Here is a 22695-nt window from a genome sequence, read left to right as displayed (position 1 = left end):
TATATATATACAGAGGACTCCACATAATCGAATAACGGTTATTCGAATATTTCGGTTATTTGCATAAAATTCTGCGGTCCCGATTTTTTCCTTCTTTATCTTTGTTTTTCAACTCCGTGTATTTGCATAGACTTTTACATGACCTCCGGTTATTTGAATAAAATATTTGGGAAATTCTAAAAATATAATCGAATATTTTTCAATTTTGCAATGTATTTTTAGCGAAATTCGCCGATATATGTTTCAATTTTACTAGAAATCATCATGGTAACAGATTAACGTTCAAGTATGGCTTGTTATTTTATGCATGAATCTGCAAAGGTATTCGACGCTGTTACGATTTACATCAGCAGCGGTTGATCATAACTTTAGTATATTCACTGGCTCAAACATCTAATTAAAGCATTTGCACTTTCAAATATGTTTATTTATTAACGTAACGTACCTTAGTTCGCGATCGGTTGGAGAAACCATGCTTCCTTATAACATTCGCCATGCATGATCAGTAGTCTCGTTCAACCAGAGCCTTGTTGACTACGACAGACATGTGCGTATCAAGCGTCTCGTTGAACGAGACATAAAAGCATGCAAAGTCGGCGTGCAATGACTACCGCAAGTTTCGTACAGTATGTAAGCTTAGGATAAAAAAGATACTTGCTACGTTGTTTCATTGCTACTTGAATATGCATTAATTTCTGAAATGTTATTAAGCTATTCGCCGTATAGATCAACAAACAGGGAGAATTCTCAAAACACATTTAGGTCGAGTGAACGCATGGCTTCATCACCTGCCGCCATTTTCGAATTCATATGTGTAAAAACAACACTACTAGTTGATCGGCACTTTGAAGTTTAAAGATGCTCCACCGTTGACAAATGGTATTTGTTCACTATCAAAAACAGGAGCAGACGATTTGGTATTTTTCTTCAGTTACAAAAGTTACTTACTTCACACCATTACCACCATTGAAAAGTTTGAGCTTCTAATTTTACTTAAAGTTTAAAATATAAAAAATAATTAATTGCATCCCGAAAAAATTCCCTGGCACTATATCCTATATGGAATGAATTACTGATTGCGCGTGCACCAAAAGCAAAACAAATTATTTTATATTATGTTTTGTGTTAATTAGACATACATATACACGATTAAACACCAATTATTGTTCAAATGATGAATATCATTTATGCTCTGTCGGCGGTGGAGCATCTTTAATCACGATCGTAAGTTCATTTTTTTAGGCAAATGTACGTAAATTTGTTTATTATTTAGGTTCAGAATTGTAGACACAAATCCAATCCTGTTTTGTAGAATCTAATAGCATTTGATATTAGCTGTTTCTCAAATATTCACGTGTCGATCTAACGTAAACAAGAATCTAATATTGGAAATTTTTTTGTTATTAAACAATTAAAATCGATTTACAACTTCGAAAATAATTACTTGTTGTTCGTTTTAAGTGTAAATAATTAACATATTTATCAAGTAAACGAAACGAAACCTATTTGCCTATTCACACATATGTGTGGGGTCAAACGGAGGTGCAAAATGTCATCTCCGCCTATTCGAATACTCCGGTTATTTGCATATTTTCTTCTGGAAAATGACCTATGCAAATAAGCGGAATCCTCTGTATAGGGACGAGGACACTAAACGCAGACAAAAAATATGAAAACTGTGTAGGTTTCTATAATTTCTTTTGCAAATTATCTATGGCATACTTTGTGCACTAATTTTATGAAAGTCTAGTCCAAATTTGCTCCCCTAATTTGCGTCAATTTTTAAGTGCCCTGGCCGCAGACGCTTATTGCGTCGAATATGGCAATTAGTGTTGAACCGATTCTCTATTTTTAATTGATGATTGGTCAATTATGATTTTCCTAAAGAGCATTGATTATGAAAGGTAATAATCGATTATTAAAATAGCTATTTTATACTGTTCTGAACCTTTATTATGATATATATTGGTGCAAAACCACATTTCAAAATGCATTAGACATGTTAGATACACAATAATTTAAATTTGAATTAAAGAAAAAAAAAACTTCAATTTATAATGTTGGTTCATCATCTAAAAAAAATCCAGGAAATTAAAAGGCTTATTATATATAAATATTGGGAGGCTTTTCAGTAAATGATATCCGATTAAAAAATCAATAATTAGTAGGTTGTCCTAAATCATCATTGATTGTGATTTTACAACCCATTCCCAACACTAATGGCAATACAATCTATATTCAAAACGACGGTCGTGAAATGGATATAAAGTCAAGCTAATTTGACGATTCTTTTGGAGGAGTCAAAACTAATTTTGACAGTCCCGTGAGAGTTTCAACTGAATACATAAAAACAAAGAGCCTGCTAGTGATAAGATATACATTTGTACAAATTACATACAAGCATACAATCATGACATCTTCTTTATCAACATAGTTCATAGCTATACATATCAATAAAGTCTCTTTGAGAAAAGCATGTAGCCATATCTAATGGTGTCCAACCACATTTCACAAGTGCAATCACTGGCTCTCTCCAGCAACACTACTGGTACAGGGCATGAATCCGAGACTGCTCCCAGTTACCAAAATATCCACAAGTTACAGGGCAGGTTTCTAAAATATCCATATAAAAGGGCCCAGCCAATAACACCCTCAATACTCCAGGGTTACTATCATCAATGTTATAATGTCATAGTAAAACTGTAGGCACCGGAACACAGGTAATGTGATCATTTGATGTACATCAAAGGAATTGTGTAACGGTCCACTGTGGTTGACTGTTGCTTTGAAGTTGAGCATCGCTATCTCTGTAATCTCCAGAGGAAGTCTCTGCAGGCCTCTGATTGGTCAGTATATGTCTACTGAACTGCCCCAAGTTTTACTCATGAGAAAGTCCAGGCATAGATATAACATCAGTGATAGTAGCCCCTGGAGCATCGAGTATGACCCAATAAATACCAATTAACAGAAATGGGAATTAGCGATAGAGAGATGTAGTATACGGAGGCAAGGTACAGCACTTTACTTCCAATACTCACAGGTAAGAAATAAATAACAAGAGGCCCAGAGGGCCTGTATCGCTCACCTGGTTTGTAATGCCAAGTAATGTTCTGAATACAGGTTCATTGTTTCTTTTCTGAAGGAATTTTAATATTAACCTCTAAATCCCCTATTGGGCCCCACCCCTCCTTCCCCAGGGGGTCAGAGCCAAAATTTATACAAGTTCTGTTCCCCTTCCCCCAAGGATGTTAATGGCCAAATTTGGTCACAATCCAAGCAAAACTCTAGGACAAGTAGCGATTTATAGGATTTACCTTTATTTCCCCTATTGGGCCCCACTTGTTCTGCCCCCGGGGGGCCAGAGCCAAAATTTATACAAGTTCTGTTTCCCTTCCAAAAAGGATTATTTATGGCCAAATTTGGTTACATTCCATGCAGAACTCTATGACTAGTAGCGATTTAAAGGATTTACCTTTATTTCCCCTATTGGGCGCCCCCCCTCTCCTGCCCCCGGAGGGTCAGAGCCAAAATTTATACAAGTTCTGTTCTCCTACCCCCAAGGATGTTTATGGCCAAATTTGGTTACAATCCATGCAGAACTCTAGGACAAGTACCGATTTTTAGGATTTACTTATAATTCCCCTATTGGGCCCCGCCCTTCTGCCCCCCCGGGACCAGAGCCAAAATTTATACAAACTCAGTTCATATTCTCCCAAGGATATTTCTGGCCAAATTTGGTTACATTCCATGCAGAACTCTGACTAGTAGCGATTTAAAGGATTTACCTCTATTTCCCCTATTGGACCCTGCCCCTCCTACCCCCGGGGAGTCAGAGCCAAAATTCATACAAGTTCTGTTCCCCCTCCCCCAAGGATGTTTGTGGCCAAATTTGGTTACAATCCATGCAGAACTCTAGGACAAGTAGCGATTTATAGGATTTCCTTTATTTCCCCTATTGGGCCCCACCCCTCCTGCCCCCGGGGGGTCAGAGCCAAAATTTATACAAGTTCTTTTACCCCTCCCCCAAGGATGCTTGTGGCCAAATTTGGTTACAATCCATGCAAAACTCTATGACTAGTAGCGATTTAAAGGAAATGTTGACGGACAGACGGACGACGGACGGACGACGGACGACGGACGCCGCGCCATGACATCAGCTCACCGGCCCTTCGGGCCAGATGAGCTAAAAATCTGATTAAATATCTGCTCACAGACAAACATGATTTTATATTGTGGTCCCAAACATCACACTCATTACATGAAACACTCATCAATAAATCATCCCAGAGCAGAAAGATAGGTTTTACATACTTCTACAAACAATGCAACTTGTGAAATGTAGCTGGTAGTTTATACACAAGGAAAATTATCAGATTTATAAACTGACAGATATCGGCCACAATGTATAACACACAGAATTTTTACCTTCAATTATTTACCAACTTAACACATTCACTGGAATCTCGCATTCAATCAAGTACAATACACTCTATACAAAGCTCTGAACCTGTAGGACCAGAGGTACACTCTAGAGGTGTACACAAAGCTGTGAACCTGTAGGACCAGAGGTACACTCTAGAGGTGTACACAAAGCTGTGAACCTGTAGGACCAGAGGTACACTCTAGAGGTGTACACAAAGCTCTGAACCTGTAGGACCAGAGGTACACTCTAGAGGTGTACACAAAGCTCTGAACCTGTTGGACCACAGGTACACTCTAGAGGTGTACACAAAGCTCTGAACCTGTAGGACCAGATCTAGAGGTACACTCTAGAAATGTACACAAAACTCTGAACCTGTAGGACCAGATCTAGAGGTACACTCTAGAAATGTACACAAAGCTCTGAACCTGTAGGACCAGAGGTACACTCTAGAGGTGTACACAAAGCTCTGAACCTGTAGGACCAGAGGTACACTCTAGAGGTGTACACAAAGCTGTGAACCTGTAGGACCAGAGGTACACTCTAGAGGTGTACACAAAGCTGTGAACCTGTAGGACCAGAGGTACACTCTAGAGGTGTACACAAAGCTCTGAACCTGTAGGACCAGAGGTACACTCTAGAGGTGTACACAAAGCTCTGAACCTGTAGGACCAGATCTAGAGGTATACTCTAGAGGCATACACAAAGCTGTGAACCTGTAGGACCAAAGGTACACTCTAGAGGTGTACACAAAGCTCTGAACCTGTAGATCGTTAATCAGACATAAAGAATGTACTGAAATATGGGATATCGGTGCAACAGGAAAACCTATAATATAGACGTCCTACACGACAGATCACAGAAGTTCTTCACACATCCTTTCACACTGCCCAGCTAGTTCGCATTCAGTCGTCTGACTACAACACTCTTGTAGTAATAAATATTTCCCTTTACAGAGAAAATCCTTTCACGCATGGAATAATTATGTAGTTTTTATCTGAGGAACTACCATTAATGTGTTCCTTCCCACCATCACCTTCATCATGAATTTAGTTGCCAAAATGGATGTCACCTGTATTTCATTTTTGTCCGATTGATATCACATTTCCTTAGTGTTTGCTGTACTGGAAAGACACTGTGGCCCCTCTTCCTTTGTCTCAGACGTTACAACACTTTTGTGGGCGTGGCATAGAATTGTCTGTAGGAGCCACTTGTATTGTTTGTACATTACTACTCGGAGAGTTATCGTCGTCGTTACTGTCACGGATCTGTTTCATCGATACAATTTTGTAAATCTCTGTAAAACAAGAAATGTATCATTAATATAGGATTAAGTTTTTATCTCTGCCACTAATGACTAAATTAGGCAATAAACCATGTTTATAACTATCACGCTAACATCAAATTCATGATTCTAACCATGTTTATAACTATCACACTTACATCAAATTCATGATTTCGGTTTATAATTTCATGTTTATAACTAACACGCTTACATCAAATTCATGATTCTAACCATGTTTATAACTATCACGCTTACATCAAATTCATGATTCTAACCATGTTTATAACTATCACGCTTACATCAAATTCATGATTCTAACCATGTTTATAACTAACATGCTTACATCAAATTCATGATTCTAACCATGTTTATAACTATCACGCTTACATCAAATTCATGATTCTAACCATGTTTATAACTATCACGCTTACATCAAATTCATGATTCTAACCATGTTTATAACTATCACGCTTACATCAAATTCATGATTCTAACCATGTTTATAACTAACATGCTTACATCAAATTCATGATTCTAACCATGTTTATAACTAACACGCTTACATCAAATTCATGATTCTAACCATGTTTATAACTATCACGCTTACATCAAATTCATGATTCTAACCATGTTTATAACTATCACGCTTACATCAAATTCATGATTCTAACCATGTTTATAACTATCACGCTTACATCAAATTCATGATTCTAACCATGTTTATAACTATCACGCTTACATCAAATTCATGATTCTAACCATGTTTATAACTATCACGCTTACATCAAATTCATGATTCTAACCATGTTTATAACTATCACGCTTACATCAAATTCATGATTCTAACCATGTTTATAACTAACATGCTTACATCAAATTCATGATTCTAACGTAGTACAGTAAACCAAGTTTATAATGAATTCATAGTTTTAACCTTATCTATCTAATATGAAGATTATTTCATTAATTTTCAATGTTTCAAGTTTACTATATATATTCAATGTTAATAACTATAATCATGTTTTAATTTAAAAGTTAAATTTATCAATGGAACAACTAAAGGTAATTGCCCTTGTTTGAACTAGTGATATATTGTATGCCTATATATCACTTCTTAGGTGTACTTAGCATAACTAAGATTGTGTATGGGGCTAACATTAGGCATTATTGTTGATGTGTAATGTAAATACAAACATTTACTCGTTACAGCCCTCAACATTAGTTTAAACAGGGACTAATATACCTTTAAGAGTAAATAAGAAAGACTGACATCTGTTGAGCGAATATCTAAATTTTATCCAATGTCCAAACTGTTATTCATACATCAATACTTTTTCTGGACATAGTTACCAGCGGACCAAATTGCAATAACTAGGGAAGGGCTTGTTGCCAGATATAACCTAGTTAGTTCAAAAAGACTACATAAACAAGAGGCCCTATGGGCCTTAACGGTCATCTGACTGCATTTTTGAACCCATCCATGACCTTGAACGAAGGTCCCTGAACAAAGGTCAAGGCTAGGTCATTCTTTAAACTTGCAAATTGGTAGCCCTTCATGTCAGCATGTTACAGATCCAATATCACGTCTCTAGGGCTCTTAACCTACAATGTCCCCTGTCTATTACTGTAACCCACAATGTCCCCTGTCTATTACTGTAACCTACAATGTCCCCTGTCTATTACTGTAACCTACAATGTCCCCTGTCTATTACTGTAACCTACAATGTCCCCGGTCTATTACTGTAACCCACAATGTCCCCTGTCTATTACTGTAACCTACAATGGCCCCTGTCTATTACTGTAACCCACAATGTCCCCTGTCTATTACTGTAACCTACAATGGCCCCTGTCTATTACTGTAACCTACAATGTCCCCGGTCTATTACTGTAACCTACAATGTCCCCGGTCTATTACTGTAACCCACAATGTCCCCGGTCTATTACTGTAACCTACAATGTCCCCGGTCTATTACTGTAACCCACAATGTCCCCGGTCTATTACTGTAACCCACAATGTCCCCTGTCTATTACTGTAACCTACAATGGCCCCTGTCTATTACTGTAACCCACAATGTCCCCTGTCTATTACTGTAACCTACAATGTCCCCTGTCTATTACTGTAACCTACAATGTCCCCGGTCTATTACTGTAACCTACAATGTCCCCGGTCTATTACTGTAACCTACAATGTCCCCGGTCTATTACTGTAACCCACAATGTCCCCAGTCTATTACTGTAACCTACAATGTCCCCTGTCTATTACTGTAACCTACAATGTCCCCTGTCTATTACTGTAACCTACAATGTCCCCTGACTATTACTGTAACCTACAATGTCCCCAGTCTATTACTGTAACCTACAATGTCACCTGTCTATTACTGTAACCTACAATGTCCCCTGTCTATTACTGTAACCTACAATGTCACCTGTCTATTACTGTAACCTACAATGTCCCCGGTCTATTACTGTAACCTACAATGTCCCCTGTCTATTACTGTAACCTACAATGTCACCTGTCTATTACTGTAACCTACAATGTCCCCGGTCTATTACTGTAACCTACAATGTCACCTGTCTATTACTGTAACCTACAATGTCCCCTGTCTATTACTGTAACCTAAAATGTCCCCTATCTATTACTGTAACCTACAATGTCACCTGTCTATTACTGTAACCTACAATGTCCCCTGTCTATTACTGTAACCCACAATGTCACCTGTCTATTACTGTAACCTACAATGTCCCCTGTCTATTACTGTAACCTACAATGTCCCCTGTCTATTACTGTAACCTACAATGTCCCCTGTCTATTACTGTAACCTACAATGTCCCAAGTCTATTACTGTAACCTACAATGTCCCCGTCTATTACTGTAACCTACAATGTCCCCTGTCTATTACTGTAACCTACAATGTCCCCTGTCTATTACTGTAACCTACAATGTCCCCTGTCTATTACTGTAACCTACAATGTCCCCTGTCTATTACTGTAACCTACAATGTCCCCTGTCTATTACTGTAACCTACAATGTCCCCAGTCTATTACTGTAACCTACAATGTCCCCTGTCTATTACTGTAACCTACAATGTCCCCTGTCTATTACTGTAACCTACAATGTCCCCTGTCTATTACTGTAACCTACAATGTCCCCTGTCTATTACTGTAACCTACAATGTCCCCAGTCTATTACTGTAACCTACAATGTCCCCTGTCTATTACTGTAACCTACAATGTCCCCTGTCTATTACTGTAACCTACAATGTCACCTGTCTATTACTGTAACCTACAATGTCCCCTGTCTATTACTGTAACCTACAATGTCCCCAGTCTATTACTGTAACCTACAATGTCACCTGTCTATTACTGTAACCTACAATGTCCCTGTCTATTACTGTAACCTACAATGTCCCCTGTCTATTACTGTAACCTACAATGTCCCCTGTCTATTACTGTAACCTACAATGTCCCCTGTCTATTACTGTAACCTACAATGTCCCCTGTCTATTACTGTAACCTACAATGTCCCTGTCTATTACTGTAACCTACAATGTCCCCTGTCTATTACTGTAACCTACAATGTCCCCTGTCTATTACTGTAACCTACAATGTCCCCTGTCTATTACTGTAACCTACAATGTCCCCTGTCTATTACTGTAACCTACAATGTCCCCTGTCTATTACTGTAACCTACAATGTCCCCTGTCTATTACTGTAACCTACAATGTCCCCTGTCTATTACTGTAACCTACAATGTCCCCTGTCTATTACTGTAACCTACAATGTCCCCTGTCTATTACTGTAACCTACAATGTCCCCTGTCTATTACTGTAACCTACAATGTCCCCTGTCTATTACTGTAACCTACAATGTCCCCTGTCTATTACTGTAACCTACAATGTCCCCTGTCTATTACTGTAACCTACAATGTCCCCTGTCTATTACTGTAACCTACAATGTCCCCTGTCTATTACTGTAACCTACAATGTCCCCTGTCTATTACTGTAACCTACAATGTCCCCTGTCTATTACTGTAACCTACAATGTCCCCTGTCTATTACTGTAACCTACAATGTCCCCGTCTATTACTGTAACCTACAATGTCCCCTGTCTATTACTGTAACCTACAATGTCCCCTGTCTATTACTGTAACCTACAATGTCCCCTGTCTATTACTGTAACCTACAATGTCCCCTGTCTATTACTGTAACCTACAATGTCCCCTGTCTATTACTGTAACCTACAATGTCCCCTGTCTATTACTGTAACCTACAATGTCCCCTGTCTATTACTGTAACCTACAATGTCCCCTGTCTATTACTGTAACCTACAATGTCCCTGTCTATTACTGTAACCTACAATGTCCCGTCTATTACTGTAACTACAATGTCCCCTGTCTATTACTGTAACCTACAATGTCCCCTGTCTATTACTGTAACCTACAATGTCCCCTGTCTATTACTGTAACCTACAATGTCCCCTGTCTATTACTGTAACCTACAATGTCCCCTGTCTATTACTGTAACCTACAATGTCCCCTGTCTATTACTGTAACCTACAATGTCCCCTGTCTATTACTGTAACCTACAATGTCCCCTGTCTATTACTGTAACCTACAATGTCCCCTGTCTATTACTGTAACCTACAATGTCCCCTGTCTATTACTGTAACCTACAATGTCCCCTGTCTATTACTGTAACCTACAATGTCCCCTGTCTATTACTGTAACCTACAATGTCCCCTGTCTATTACTGTAACCTACAATGTCCCCTGTCTATTACTGTAACCTACAATGTCCCCGGTCTATTACTGTAACCTACAATGTCCCCTGTCTATTACTGTAACCTACAATGTCCCCTGTCTATTACTGTAACCTACAATGTCCCCTGTCTATTACTGTAACCTACAATGTCCCCTGTCTATTACTGTAACCTACAATGTCCCCTGTCTATTACTGTAACCTACAATGTCCCCTGTCTATTACTGTAACCTACAATGTCCCCTGTCTATTACTGTAACCTACAATGTCCCCTGTCTATTACTGTAACCTACAATGTCCCCTGTCTATTACTGTAACCTACAATGTCCCCTGTCTATTACTGTAACCTACAATGTCCCCTGTCTATTACTGTAACCTACAATGTCCCCTGTCTATTACTGTAACCTACAATGTCCCCTGTCTATTACTGTAACCTACAATGTCCCCTGTCTATTACTGTAACCCTACAATGTCCCCCTCTATTACTGTAACCTACAATGTCCCCTGTCTATTACTGTAACCTACAATGTCCCCTGTCTATTACTGTAACCTACAATGTCCCCTGTCTATTACTGTAACCTACAATGTCCCCTGTCTATTACTGTAACCTACAATGTCCCCTGTCTATTACTGTAACCTACAATGTCCCCTGTCTATTACTGTAACCTACAATGTCCCCTGTCTATTACTGTAACCTACAATGTCACCCTGTCTATTACTGTAACCTACAATGTCCCCTGTCTATTACTGTAACCTACAATGTCCCCTGTCTATTACTGTAACCTACAATGTCCCCTGTCTATTACTGTAACCTACAATGTCCCCTGTCTATTACTGTAACCTACAATGTCCCCTGTCTATTACTGTAACCTACAATGTCCCCTGTCTATTACTGTAACCTACAATGTCCCCTGTCTATTACTGTAACCTACAATGTCCCCTGTCTATTACTGTAACCTACAATGTCCCCTGTCTATTACTGTAACCTACAATGTCCCCTGTCTATTACTGTAACCTACAATGTCCCCTGTCTATTACTGTAACCTACAATGTCCCCTGTCTATTACTGTAACCTACAATGTCCCCTGTCTATTACTGTAACCTACAATGTCCCCTGTCTATTACTGTAACCTACAATGTCCCCTGTCTATTACTGTAACCTACAATGTCCCCTGTCTATTACTGTAACCTACAATGTCCCCTGTCTATTACTGTAACCTACAATGTCCCCTGTCTATTACTGTAACCTACAATGTCCCCTGTCTATTACTGTAACCTACAATGTCCCCTGTCTATTACTGTAACCTACAATGTCCCCTGTCTATTACTGTAACCTACAATGTCCCCTGTCTATTACTGTAACCTACAATGTCCCCTGTCTATTACTGTAACCTACAATGTCCCCTGTCTATTACTGTAACCTACAATGTCCCCTGTCTATTACTGTAACCTACAATGTCCCCTGTCTATTACTGTAACCTACAATGTCCCCTGTCTATTACTGTAACCTACAATGTCCCCTGTCTATTACTGTAACCTACAATGTCCCCTGTCTATTACTGTAACCTACAATTGTCCCCTGTCTATTACTGTAACCTACAATGTCCCCTGTCTATTACTGTAACCTACAATGTCCCTGTCTATTACTGTAACCTACAATGTCCCCTGTCTATTACTGTAACCTACAATGTCCCCTGTCTATTACTGTAACCTACAATGTCCCCTGTCTATTACTGTAACCTACAATGTCCCCTGTCTATTACTGTAACCTACAATGTCCCCTGTCTATTACTGTAACCTACAATGTCCCCTGTCTATTACTGTAACCTACAATGTCCCCTGTCTATTACTGTAACCTACAATGTCCCCTGTCTATTACTGTAACCTACAATGTCCCCTGTCTATTACTGTAACCTACAATGTCCCCTGTCTATTACTGTAACCTACAATGTCCCCTGTCTATTACTGTAACCTACAATGTCCCCTGTCTATTACTGTAACCTACAATGTCCCCTGTCTATTACTGTAACCTACAATGTCCCCTGTCTATTACTGTAACCTACAATGTCCCCTGTCTATTACTGTAACCTACAATGTCCCCTGTCTATTACTGTAACCTACAATGTCCCCTGTCTATTACTGTAACCTACAATGTCACCTGTCTATTACTGTAACCTACAATGTCCCCTGTCTATTACTGTAACCTACAATGTCCCCTGTCTATTACTGTAACCTACAATGTCCCCTGTCTATTACTGTAACCTACAATGTCCCCTGTCTATTACTGTAACCTACAATGTCCCCTGTCTATTACTGTAACCTACAATGTCCCCTGTCTATTACTGTAACCTACAATGTCCCCTGTCTATTACTGTAACCTACAATGTCCCCTGTCTATTACTGTAACCTACAATGTCCCCTGTCTATTACTGTAACCTACAATGTCCCCGGTCTATTACTGTAACCTACAATGTCCCCTGTCTATTACTGTAACCTACAATGTCCCCTGTCTATTACTGTAACCTACAATGTCCCCTGTCTATTACTGTAACCTACAATGTCCCCTGTCTATTACTGTAACCTACAATGTCCCCTGTCTATTACTGTAACCTACAATGTCCCCTGTCTATTACTGTAACCTACAATGTCCCCTATCTATTACTGTAACCTACAATGTCACCTGTCTATTACTGTAACCTACAATGTCCCCTGTCTATTACTGTAACCTACAATGTCCCCTGTCTATTACTGTAACCTACAATGTCCCTGTCTATTACTGTAACCTACAATGTCCCCTGTCTATTACTGTAACCTACAATGTCCCCTGTCTATTACTGTAACCCTACAATGTCCCCTGTCTATTACTGTAACCTACAATGTCCCCCTGTCTATTACTGTAACCTACAATGTCCCCGGTCTATTACTGTAACCTACAATGTCCCCTGTCTATTACTGTAACCTACAATGTCACCTGTCTATTACTGTAACCTACAATGTCCCCGGTCTATTACTGTAACCTACAATGTCCCCGGTCTATTACTGTAACCTACAATGTCCCCTGTAGATTAGTGTAACCTACAATGTCCCCTGTCTATTACTGTAACCTACAATGTCCCCTGTCTATTACTGTAACCTACAATGTCCCCTGTCTATTACTGTAACCTACAATGTCCCCTGTCTATTACTGTAACCTACAATGTCCCCTGTCTATTACTGTAACCTACAATGTCCCCTGTCTATTACTGTAACCTACAATGTCCCCTGTCTATTACTGTAACCTACAATGTCCCCTGTCTATTACTGTAACCTACAATGTCCCCTGTCTATTACTGTAACCTACAATGTCCCCTGTCTATTACTGTAACCTACAATGTCCCCTGTCTATTACTGTAACCTACAATGTCCCCTGTCTATTACTGTAACCTACAATGTCCCCTGTCTATTACTGTAACCTACAATGTCCCCTGTCTATTACTGTAACCTACAATGTCCCCTGTCTATTACTGTAACCTACAATGTCCCCTGTCTATTACTGTAACCTACAATGTCCCCTGTCTATTACTGTAACCTACAATGTCCCTGTCTATTACTGTAACCTACAATGTCCCCTGTCTATTACTGTAACCTACAATGTCCCCTGTCTATTACTGTAACCTACAATGTCCCCTGTCTATTACTGTAACCTACAATGTCCCCTGTCTATTACTGTAACCTACAATGTCCCCTGTCTATTACTGTAACCTACAATGTCCCCTGTCTATTACTGTAACCTACAATGTCCCCGTCTATTACTGTAACCTACAATGTCCCCTGTCTATTACTGTAACCTACAATGTCCCCTGTCTATTACTGTAACCTACAATGTCCCCTGTCTATTACTGTAACCTACAATGTCACCTGTCTATTACTGTAACCTACAATGTCCCCGGTCTATTACTGTAACCTACAATGTCACCTGTCTATTACTGTAACCTACAATGTCCCCTGTCTATTACTGTAACCTAAAATGTCCCCTATCTATTACTGTAACCTACAATGTCACCTGTCTATTACTGTAACCTACAATGTCCCCTGTCTATTACTGTAACCCACAATGTCACCTGTCTATTACTGTAACCTACAATGTCCCCTGTCTATTACTGTAACCTACAATGTCCCCTGTCTATTACTGTAACCTACAATGTCCCCGGTCTATTACTGTAACCTACAATGTCCCCTGTCTATTACTGTAACCTACAATGTCCCCTGTCTATTACTGTAACCTACAATGTCCCCTGTCTATTACTGTAACCTACAATGTCCCCTGTCTATTACTGTAACCTACAATGTCCCCTGTCTATTACTGTAACCTACAATGTCCCCTGTCTATTACTGTAACCTACAATGTCCCCTGTCTATTACTGTAACCTACAATGTCCCCTGTCTATTACTGTAACCTACAATGTCCCCTGTCTATTACTGTAACCTACAATGTCCCCTGTCTATTACTGTAACCTACAATGTCTCCTGTCTATTACTGTAACCTACAATGTCCCCTGTCTATTACTGTAACCTACAATGTCCCCTGTCTATTACTGTAACCTACAATGTCCCCCTGTCTATTACTGTAACCTACAATGTCCCCTGTCTATTACTGTAACCTACAATGTCCCCTGTCTATTACTGTAACCTACAATGTCCCCTGTCTATTACTGTAACCTACAATGTCCCCTGTCTATTACTGTAACCTACAATGTCCCCTGTCTATTACTGTAACCTACAATGTCCCCTGTCTATTACTGTAACCTACAATGTCCCCTGTCTATTACTGTAACCTACAATGTCCCCTGTCTATTACTGTAACCTACAATGTCCCCTGTCTATTACTGTAACCTACAATGTCCCCTGTCTATTACTGTAACCTACAATGTCCCCAGTCTATTACTGTAACCTACAATGTCCCCTGTCTATTACTGTAACCTACAATGTCCCCTGTCTATTACTGTAACCTACAATGTCCCCTGTCTATTACTGTAACCTACAATGTCCCCTGTCTATTACTGTAACCTACAATGTCCCCTGTCTATTACTGTAACCTACAATGTCCCCTGTCTATTACTGTAACCTACAATGTCCCCTGTCTATTACTGTAACCTACAATGTCCCCTGTCTATTACTGTAACCTACAATGTCCCCTGTCTATTACTGTAACCTACAATGTCCCCTGTCTATTACTGTAACCTACAATGTCCCCTGTCTATTACTGTAACCTACAATGTCCCCTGTCTATTACTGTAACCTACAATGTCCCCTGTCTATTACTGTAACCTACAATGTCCCCTGTCTATTACTGTAACCTACAATGTCACCTGTCTATTACTGTAACCTACAATGTCCCCTGTCTATTACTGTAACCTACAATGTCCCCTGTCTATTACTGTAACCTACAATGTCCCCTGTCTATTACTGTAACCTACAATGTCCCCTGTCTATTACTGTAACCTACAATGTCCCCTGTCTATTACTGTAACCTACAATGTCCCCTGTCTATTACTGTAACCTACAATGTCCCCTGTCTATTACTGTAACCTACAATGTCCCCTGTCTATTACTGTAACCTACAATGTCCCCTGTCTATTACTGTAACCTACAATGTCCCCTGTCTATTACTGTAACCTACAATGTCCCCTGTCTATTACTGTAACCTACAATGTCCCCTGTCTATTACTGTAACCTACAATGTCCCCTGTCTATTACTGTAACCTACAATGTCCCCGGTCTATTACTGTAACCTACAATGTCCCCTGTCTATTACTGTAACCTACAATGTCCCCTGTCTATTACTGTAACCTACAATGTCCCCTGTCTATTACTGTAACCTACAATGTCCCCTGTCTATTACTGTAACCTACAATGTCCCCTGTCTATTACTGTAACCTACAATGTCCCCTGTCTATTACTGTAACCTACAATGTCCCTGTCTATTACTGTAACCTACAATGTCCCCTGTCTATTACTGTAACCTACAATGTCCCCTGTCTATTACTGTAACCTACAATGTCCCCTGTCTATTACTGTAACCTACAATGTCCCCTGTCTATTACTGTAACCTACAATGTCCCCTGTCTATTACTGTAACCTACAATGTCCCCTGTCTATTACTGTAACCTACAATGTCCCCTGTCTATTACTGTAACCTACAATGTCCCCTGTCTATTACTGTAACCTACAATGTCCCCTGTCTATTACTGTAACCTACAATGTCCCCTGTCTATTACTGTAACCTACAATGTCCCCTGTCTATTACTGTAACCTACAATGTCCCCTGTCTATTACTGTAACCTACAATGTCCCCTGTCTATTACTGTAACCTACAATGTCCCCTGTCTATTACTGTAACCTACAATGTCCCCTGTCTATTACTGTAACCTACAATGTCCCCTGTCTATTACTGTAACCTACAATGTCCCCTGTCTATTACTGTAACCTACAATGTCCCCTGTCTATTACTGTAACCTACAATGTCCCCTGTCTATTACTGTAACCTACAATGTCCCCTGTCTATTACTGTAACCTACAATGTCCCCTGTCTATTACTGTAACCTACAATGTCCCCTGTCTATTACTGTAACCTACAATGTCCCCGTCTATTACTGTAACCTACAATGTCCCCTGTCTATTACTGTAACCTACAATGTCCCCTGTCTATTACTGTAACCTACAATGTCCCCTGTCTATTACTGTAACCTACAATGTCCCCCTGTCTATTACTGTAACCTACAATGTCCCCTGTCTATTACTGTAACCTACAATGTCCCCTGTCTATTACTGTAACCTACAATGTCCCCTGTCTATTACTGTAACCTACAATGTCCCCTGTCTATTACTGTAACCTACAATGTCCCCTGTCTATTACTGTAACCTACAATGTCCCCTGTCTATTACTGTAACCTACAATGTCCCCGTCTATTACTGTAACCTACAATGTCCCGTCTATTACTGTAACCTACAATGTCCCCTGTCTATTACTGTAACCTACAATGTCCCCTGTCTATTACTGTAACCTACAATGTCCCCTGTCTATTACTGTAACCTACAATGTCCCCTGTCTATTACTGTAACCTACAATGTCCCCTGTCTATTACTGTAACCTACAATGTCCCCGTCTATTACTTAACCTACAATGTCCCCTGTCTATTACTGTAACCTACAATGTCCCCTGTCTATTACTGTAACCTACAATGTCCCCTGTCTATTACTGTAACCTACAATGTCCCCTGTCTATTACTGTAACCTACAATGTCCCCTGTCTATTACTGTAACCTACAATGTCCCCTGTCTATTACTGTAACCTACAATGTCACCTGTCTATTACTGTAACCTACAATGTCCCCTGTCTATTACTGTCACCCACAATGTCACCTGTCTATTACTGTAACCTACAATGTCCCCTGTCTATTACTGTAACCTACAATGTCACCTGTCTATTACTGTAACCTACAATGTCCCCTGTCTATTACTGTAACCTACAATGTCCCCTGTCTATTACTGTAACCTACAATGTCACCTGTCTATTACTGTAACCTACAATGTCCCCTGTCTATTACTGTAACCTACAATGTCACCTGTCTATTACTGTAACCTACAATGTCCCTGTCTATTACTGTAACCTACAATGTCACCTGTCTATTACTGTAACCTACAATGTCCCCTGTCTATTACTGTAACCTACAATGTCACCTGTCTATTACTGTAACCTACAATGTCCCCAGTCTATTACTGTAACCTACAATGTCACCTGTCTATTACTGTAACCTACAATGTCCCCTGTCTATTACTGTAACCTACAATGTCCCCTGTCTATTACTGTAACCTACAATGTCCCCTGTCTATTACTGTAACCTACAATGTCCCCTGTCTATTACTGTAACCTACAATGTCCCCTGTCTATTACTGTAACCTACAATGTCCCCTGTCTATTACTGTAACCTACAATGTCCCCAGTCTATTACTGTAACCTACAATGTCCCCTGTCTATTACTGTAACCTACAATGTCCCCTGTCTATTACTGTAACCTACAATGTCCCCTGTAGATTAGTGTAACCTACAATGTCCCCTGTAGATTAGTGTAACCTACAATGTCCCCGGTCTATTACTGTAACCTACAATGTCACTTGTCTATTACTGTAACCTACAATGTCCCCGGTCTATTACTGTAACCTACAATGTCCCCGGTCTATTACTGTAACCTACAATGTCCCCTGTCTATTACTGTAACCTACAATGTCCCCGGTCTATTACTGTAACCTACAATGTCCCCTGTAGATTAGTGTAACCTACAATGTCCCCTGTCTATTACTGTAACCTACAATGTCCCCTGTCTATTACTGTAACCTACAATGTCACCTGTCTATTACTGTAACCTACAATGTCCCCGGTCTATTACTGTAACCTACAATGTCCCCGGTCTATTACTGTAACCTACAATGTCATATACAGATTCCATACCTGTTAATATATTTTGAAAAGCTGTTTCCACATTAGTAGAATCCAGGGCTGATGTTTCTATGAAAGACAGGTTATTCTTTTCTGTAAAGAAAAAATTCAGTAATTTAAGATGGGTTTTTCTTTGCTGTAAAAAAACAAACAAGAGATCCCAGAGGGATCTACGTCTGACAATAGAAAGAGGGATCTTTTCTCTGCTTTTCAAACTTTAACTACATATTACTACATATGAAATTTGAGAAAGATCGTTTCAGTACTTTCCGAGATATATAACACTAACAAACTTCAATTATCAAAATCCAAGATGGCTACCTGTTGGCCATCTTGTTGACCGATTGGTCCCAAAATGCAATATGCAGGTCCTAGGAGAACCTACATATAAAATTTGACAGATCACTTCAGTAATTTCTGAGAAATCGCGGTAACAAACTTCAATTATCAAAATTCAAAATGGTGACCTGTCAGCCATCTTGTTGACGGATCGGTCCCAAAATGTAATATGCATAACTAAGGCCCTAGGGGAACCTACATGTGAAATTTGAGAGAGATCCCTTCAGTACTTTCTGAGAAATAGCGGTAACAAACTTTAACTATCAAAATCCAAGATGGCGGCCTGGCGGCCATCTTGTTGACCGATCGATCCCAAAATGCAATATGCACAACTAAGGCCCTAGGGGAACCTACATGTAAAATTTGAGAAAGATCCCTTCAGCCCTTTCTGAGAAAAAGCGGTAACAAGAAATGTCAACGGATGGAAGGAAGGACGGACGGACCACGGACCACGGACAAAAAGCGATTTGAATAGCCCACCATCTGATGATGGTGGGCTAAAAATGTACAAGAGGCCCAGAGGGACCTTATCGCTCACCTGTTTTTTTTTTTTTTGTATTTATTGTAAATTGTTGACGGAAGGACACCATACCCTGCAGTACGGCATAAGCTCACATTGGTCATTATAATTTAAGATGGGTTATTCTTTTCTATAAGGAACAAAGTTTTACAAGAATTCCACGGAAGTGGATGTGTCGCCTGCACAGCAGTTTAAAACATCACAAACAAGAGGCCCAGAGGGCCTGTATCGCTCACCTGGTTTGTAATGTCAAGTCATGTTCTGAATACAGGTTCATTGTTTCTTTTCTGAAGAATTTGAATATTTACCTCTTATTTCCCTATTGGGCCCCGCCCCTCCTGCCCCCGGGGGGTCAGAGCCAAAATTTATACAAGTTCTATTCCCCTTCCCCCAAGGATATTTGTGGCCAAATTTGGTTACAATCCATGCAGAACTCTAGGACAAGTAGCGCTTTATAGGATTTACCTCTATTTCCCCTATTGGGCCCCGCCCCTCCTGCCCCCAGGGGGTCAGAGCCAAAATTTATACAAGTTCTTTCCCCTTTCCCCCAAGGATGTTTGTGGCCAAATTTGGTTACAATCCATGCAGAACTCTAGGACAAGTAGCGATTTATAGGATTTACCTCTATTTCCCCTATTGGGCCCCACCCGTCCTGCCTTCGGGGGGTCAGAGCCAAAATTCATAGAAGTTCTTTCCCTCTTCCCCAAAGGATGTTTGTGGCCAAATTTGGTTACAATCCATGCAGAACTCTAGGACAAGTAGCGCTTTATAGGATTTACCTCTATTTCCCCTATTGGGCCCCGCCCCTCCTGCCCCCAGGGGGTCAGAGCCAAAATTTATACAAGTTCTTTCCCCCTTCCCCCAAGGATGTTTGTGGCCAAATTTGGTTACAATCCATGCAGAACTCTAGGACAAGTAGCGATTTATAGGATTTACCTCTATTTCCCCTATTGGGCCCCGCCCCTCCTTCCCCTGGGGGGTCAGAGCCAAAATTTATACAAGTTCTGTTCCCCTTCCCCCAAGGATGTTTGTGGCCAAATTTGGTTACAATCCATGCAGAACTCTAGGACAAGTAGCGATTTATAGGATTTACCTCTATTTCCCCTATTGGGTCCCGCCCCTCTTGCCCCCGGGGGGTCAGAGCCCAAATATATACAAGTTCTGTTCCCCTTCCCTAAAGGATGTTTGTGGCCAAATTTGGTTACAATCCATGCAGAACTCTAGGACAAGTAGCGTTTTATAGGATTTACCTCTATTTCCCCTATTGGGCCCCGCCCCTCCTGCCCCCAGGGGGTCAGAGCCAAAATTTATACAAGTTCTTTCCTCCTTCCCCCAAGGATGTTTGTGGCCAAATTTGGTTACAATCCATGCAGAACTCTAGGACAAGTAGCGATTTATAGGATTTACCTCTATTTCCCCTATTGGGCCCCGCCCCTCCTGCCCCCGGGGGGTCAGAGCCAAAATTTATACAAGTTCTGTTCCCCTTCCCTCAAGGATGTTTGTGGCCAAATTTGGTTACAATCCATGCAGAACTCTAGGACAAGTAGCTTTTTATAGGATTTACCTTTATTTTCCCTATTGGGCCCCGCCCCGCCCGTCCTGCCCCCGGGGGGTCAGAGCCAAAATTTATACAAACTCTGTTCCCCTTCCCCCAAGGATGTTTGTGGCCAAATTTGGTTACAATCCATGCAGAACTCTATGACTAGTAGCAATTTAAAGGAAATGTTGACGGACGGACGACGGACGGACGACGGACGCCGCGCCATGACATAAGCTCACCGGCCCTTCGGGCCAGGTGAGCTAAAAATAGTTATTTACAGTTGATAATATTGTTAATAACTAGGTGAAGATATCAAGTCCCGTAACTCTTGCAAATATTGACGGATTTTGACCAGTATAAAACCCATCCTAGATTTCACTGATATTATCAAATCGGTTCTATCAGAATAGACAGAATTTATTTGTCTTCTCGGCAAGTGGGAACAAGTAGCATGTGCAGTAGGGCTTAGGGTAATTATTGTTTTATGAGTATTTCCATATTGTTTCAGTGATATTGCACACTGAACAGAATTACTGGCACTGTTTGTGAAGGCACTTATATATGTACCATGATAGTAAAAAGGTGTTCACTCTTATTGGGTTGAGTGAATGAATCTTTTCCCCAAAGAAACATCTTGCTTGGAGTGAAACCACGTAAATAACTGGCAATTTGCTGTCGTACTGAACATCATAATGGTTACAGGATAAACATAATACATGGTTAGTATCTTACAATATACATTTTATTCTGGTGCTCAACACGAAAAACTGAGATGACTCTGTAAAGCCTCGTCCTCTCAGCTATAAAGTATAAAGCTTGTATTAAGATATTGACCACATGATCACCGTTCCCTAGGACTATTACCTGCGAAGGCCTTAGCTTCGTCAGTAGGCACAGCTCGTAGATGACGCAAGTCACTTTTGTTGCCTACCAACATGATGACAATGTTGTTATCAGCATGGTCCCGAAGCTCTTTCAGCCATCGTTCCACATTCTCATATGTCAAGTGTTTAGCTATATCATAAACTAATAACGCCCCAACGGCTCCACGATAGTATCTGTAAAACAGCAATCATAGAAACAGACCATCTCACATGGCACTAACAGTCAAAGTATACATATATATAGGTCAACAGATGTAGGTCATCTCACATGGCACTAACAGTCAAAGTATACATATATATAGGTAAACAGATGTAGGTCATCTCACATGGCACTAACAGTCAAAGTATACATATATATAGGTCAACAGATGTAGGTCATCTCACATGGTACTAACAGTCAAAGTATACATATATATAGGTCAACAGATGTAGGTCATCTCAAATGGTACTAACAGTCAAAGTATACGTATATATA

At 40.2% G+C, this 22695-nt stretch overlaps 1 protein-coding gene across 1 annotated transcript in view; it reads right to left on the bottom strand.

Annotated features, from left to right (window-relative positions):
• Positions 1-2363: 2363 nt before the first annotated feature.
• LOC138305671 (ras-related protein Rab-11A) overlaps positions 2364-22695 on the bottom strand; it is a 47095-nt gene continuing 26763 nt past the window's right edge. Inside the window, exons 4-6 of the mRNA XM_069245963.1 lie at positions 22201-22394; positions 18950-19030; positions 2364-5717 (exon numbers count right to left, since the gene is read on the bottom strand). Of these exons, the coding sequence (XP_069102064.1) occupies positions 5578-5717; positions 18950-19030; positions 22201-22394 (415 nt within the window). The 3' untranslated portion in view covers positions 2364-5577. The remainder of the gene's footprint in view (positions 5718-18949; positions 19031-22200; positions 22395-22695) is intronic.

The sequence above is a fragment of the Argopecten irradians genome, chromosome 13 (genome assembly GCF_041381155.1).
Source record: "Argopecten irradians isolate NY chromosome 13, Ai_NY, whole genome shotgun sequence".
NCBI lineage: Eukaryota > Metazoa > Mollusca > Bivalvia > Pectinida > Pectinidae > Argopecten > Argopecten irradians.
Note: the sequence above shows the minus strand (reverse complement) of the source record. Positions and strands in the feature narration are given on the sequence as shown.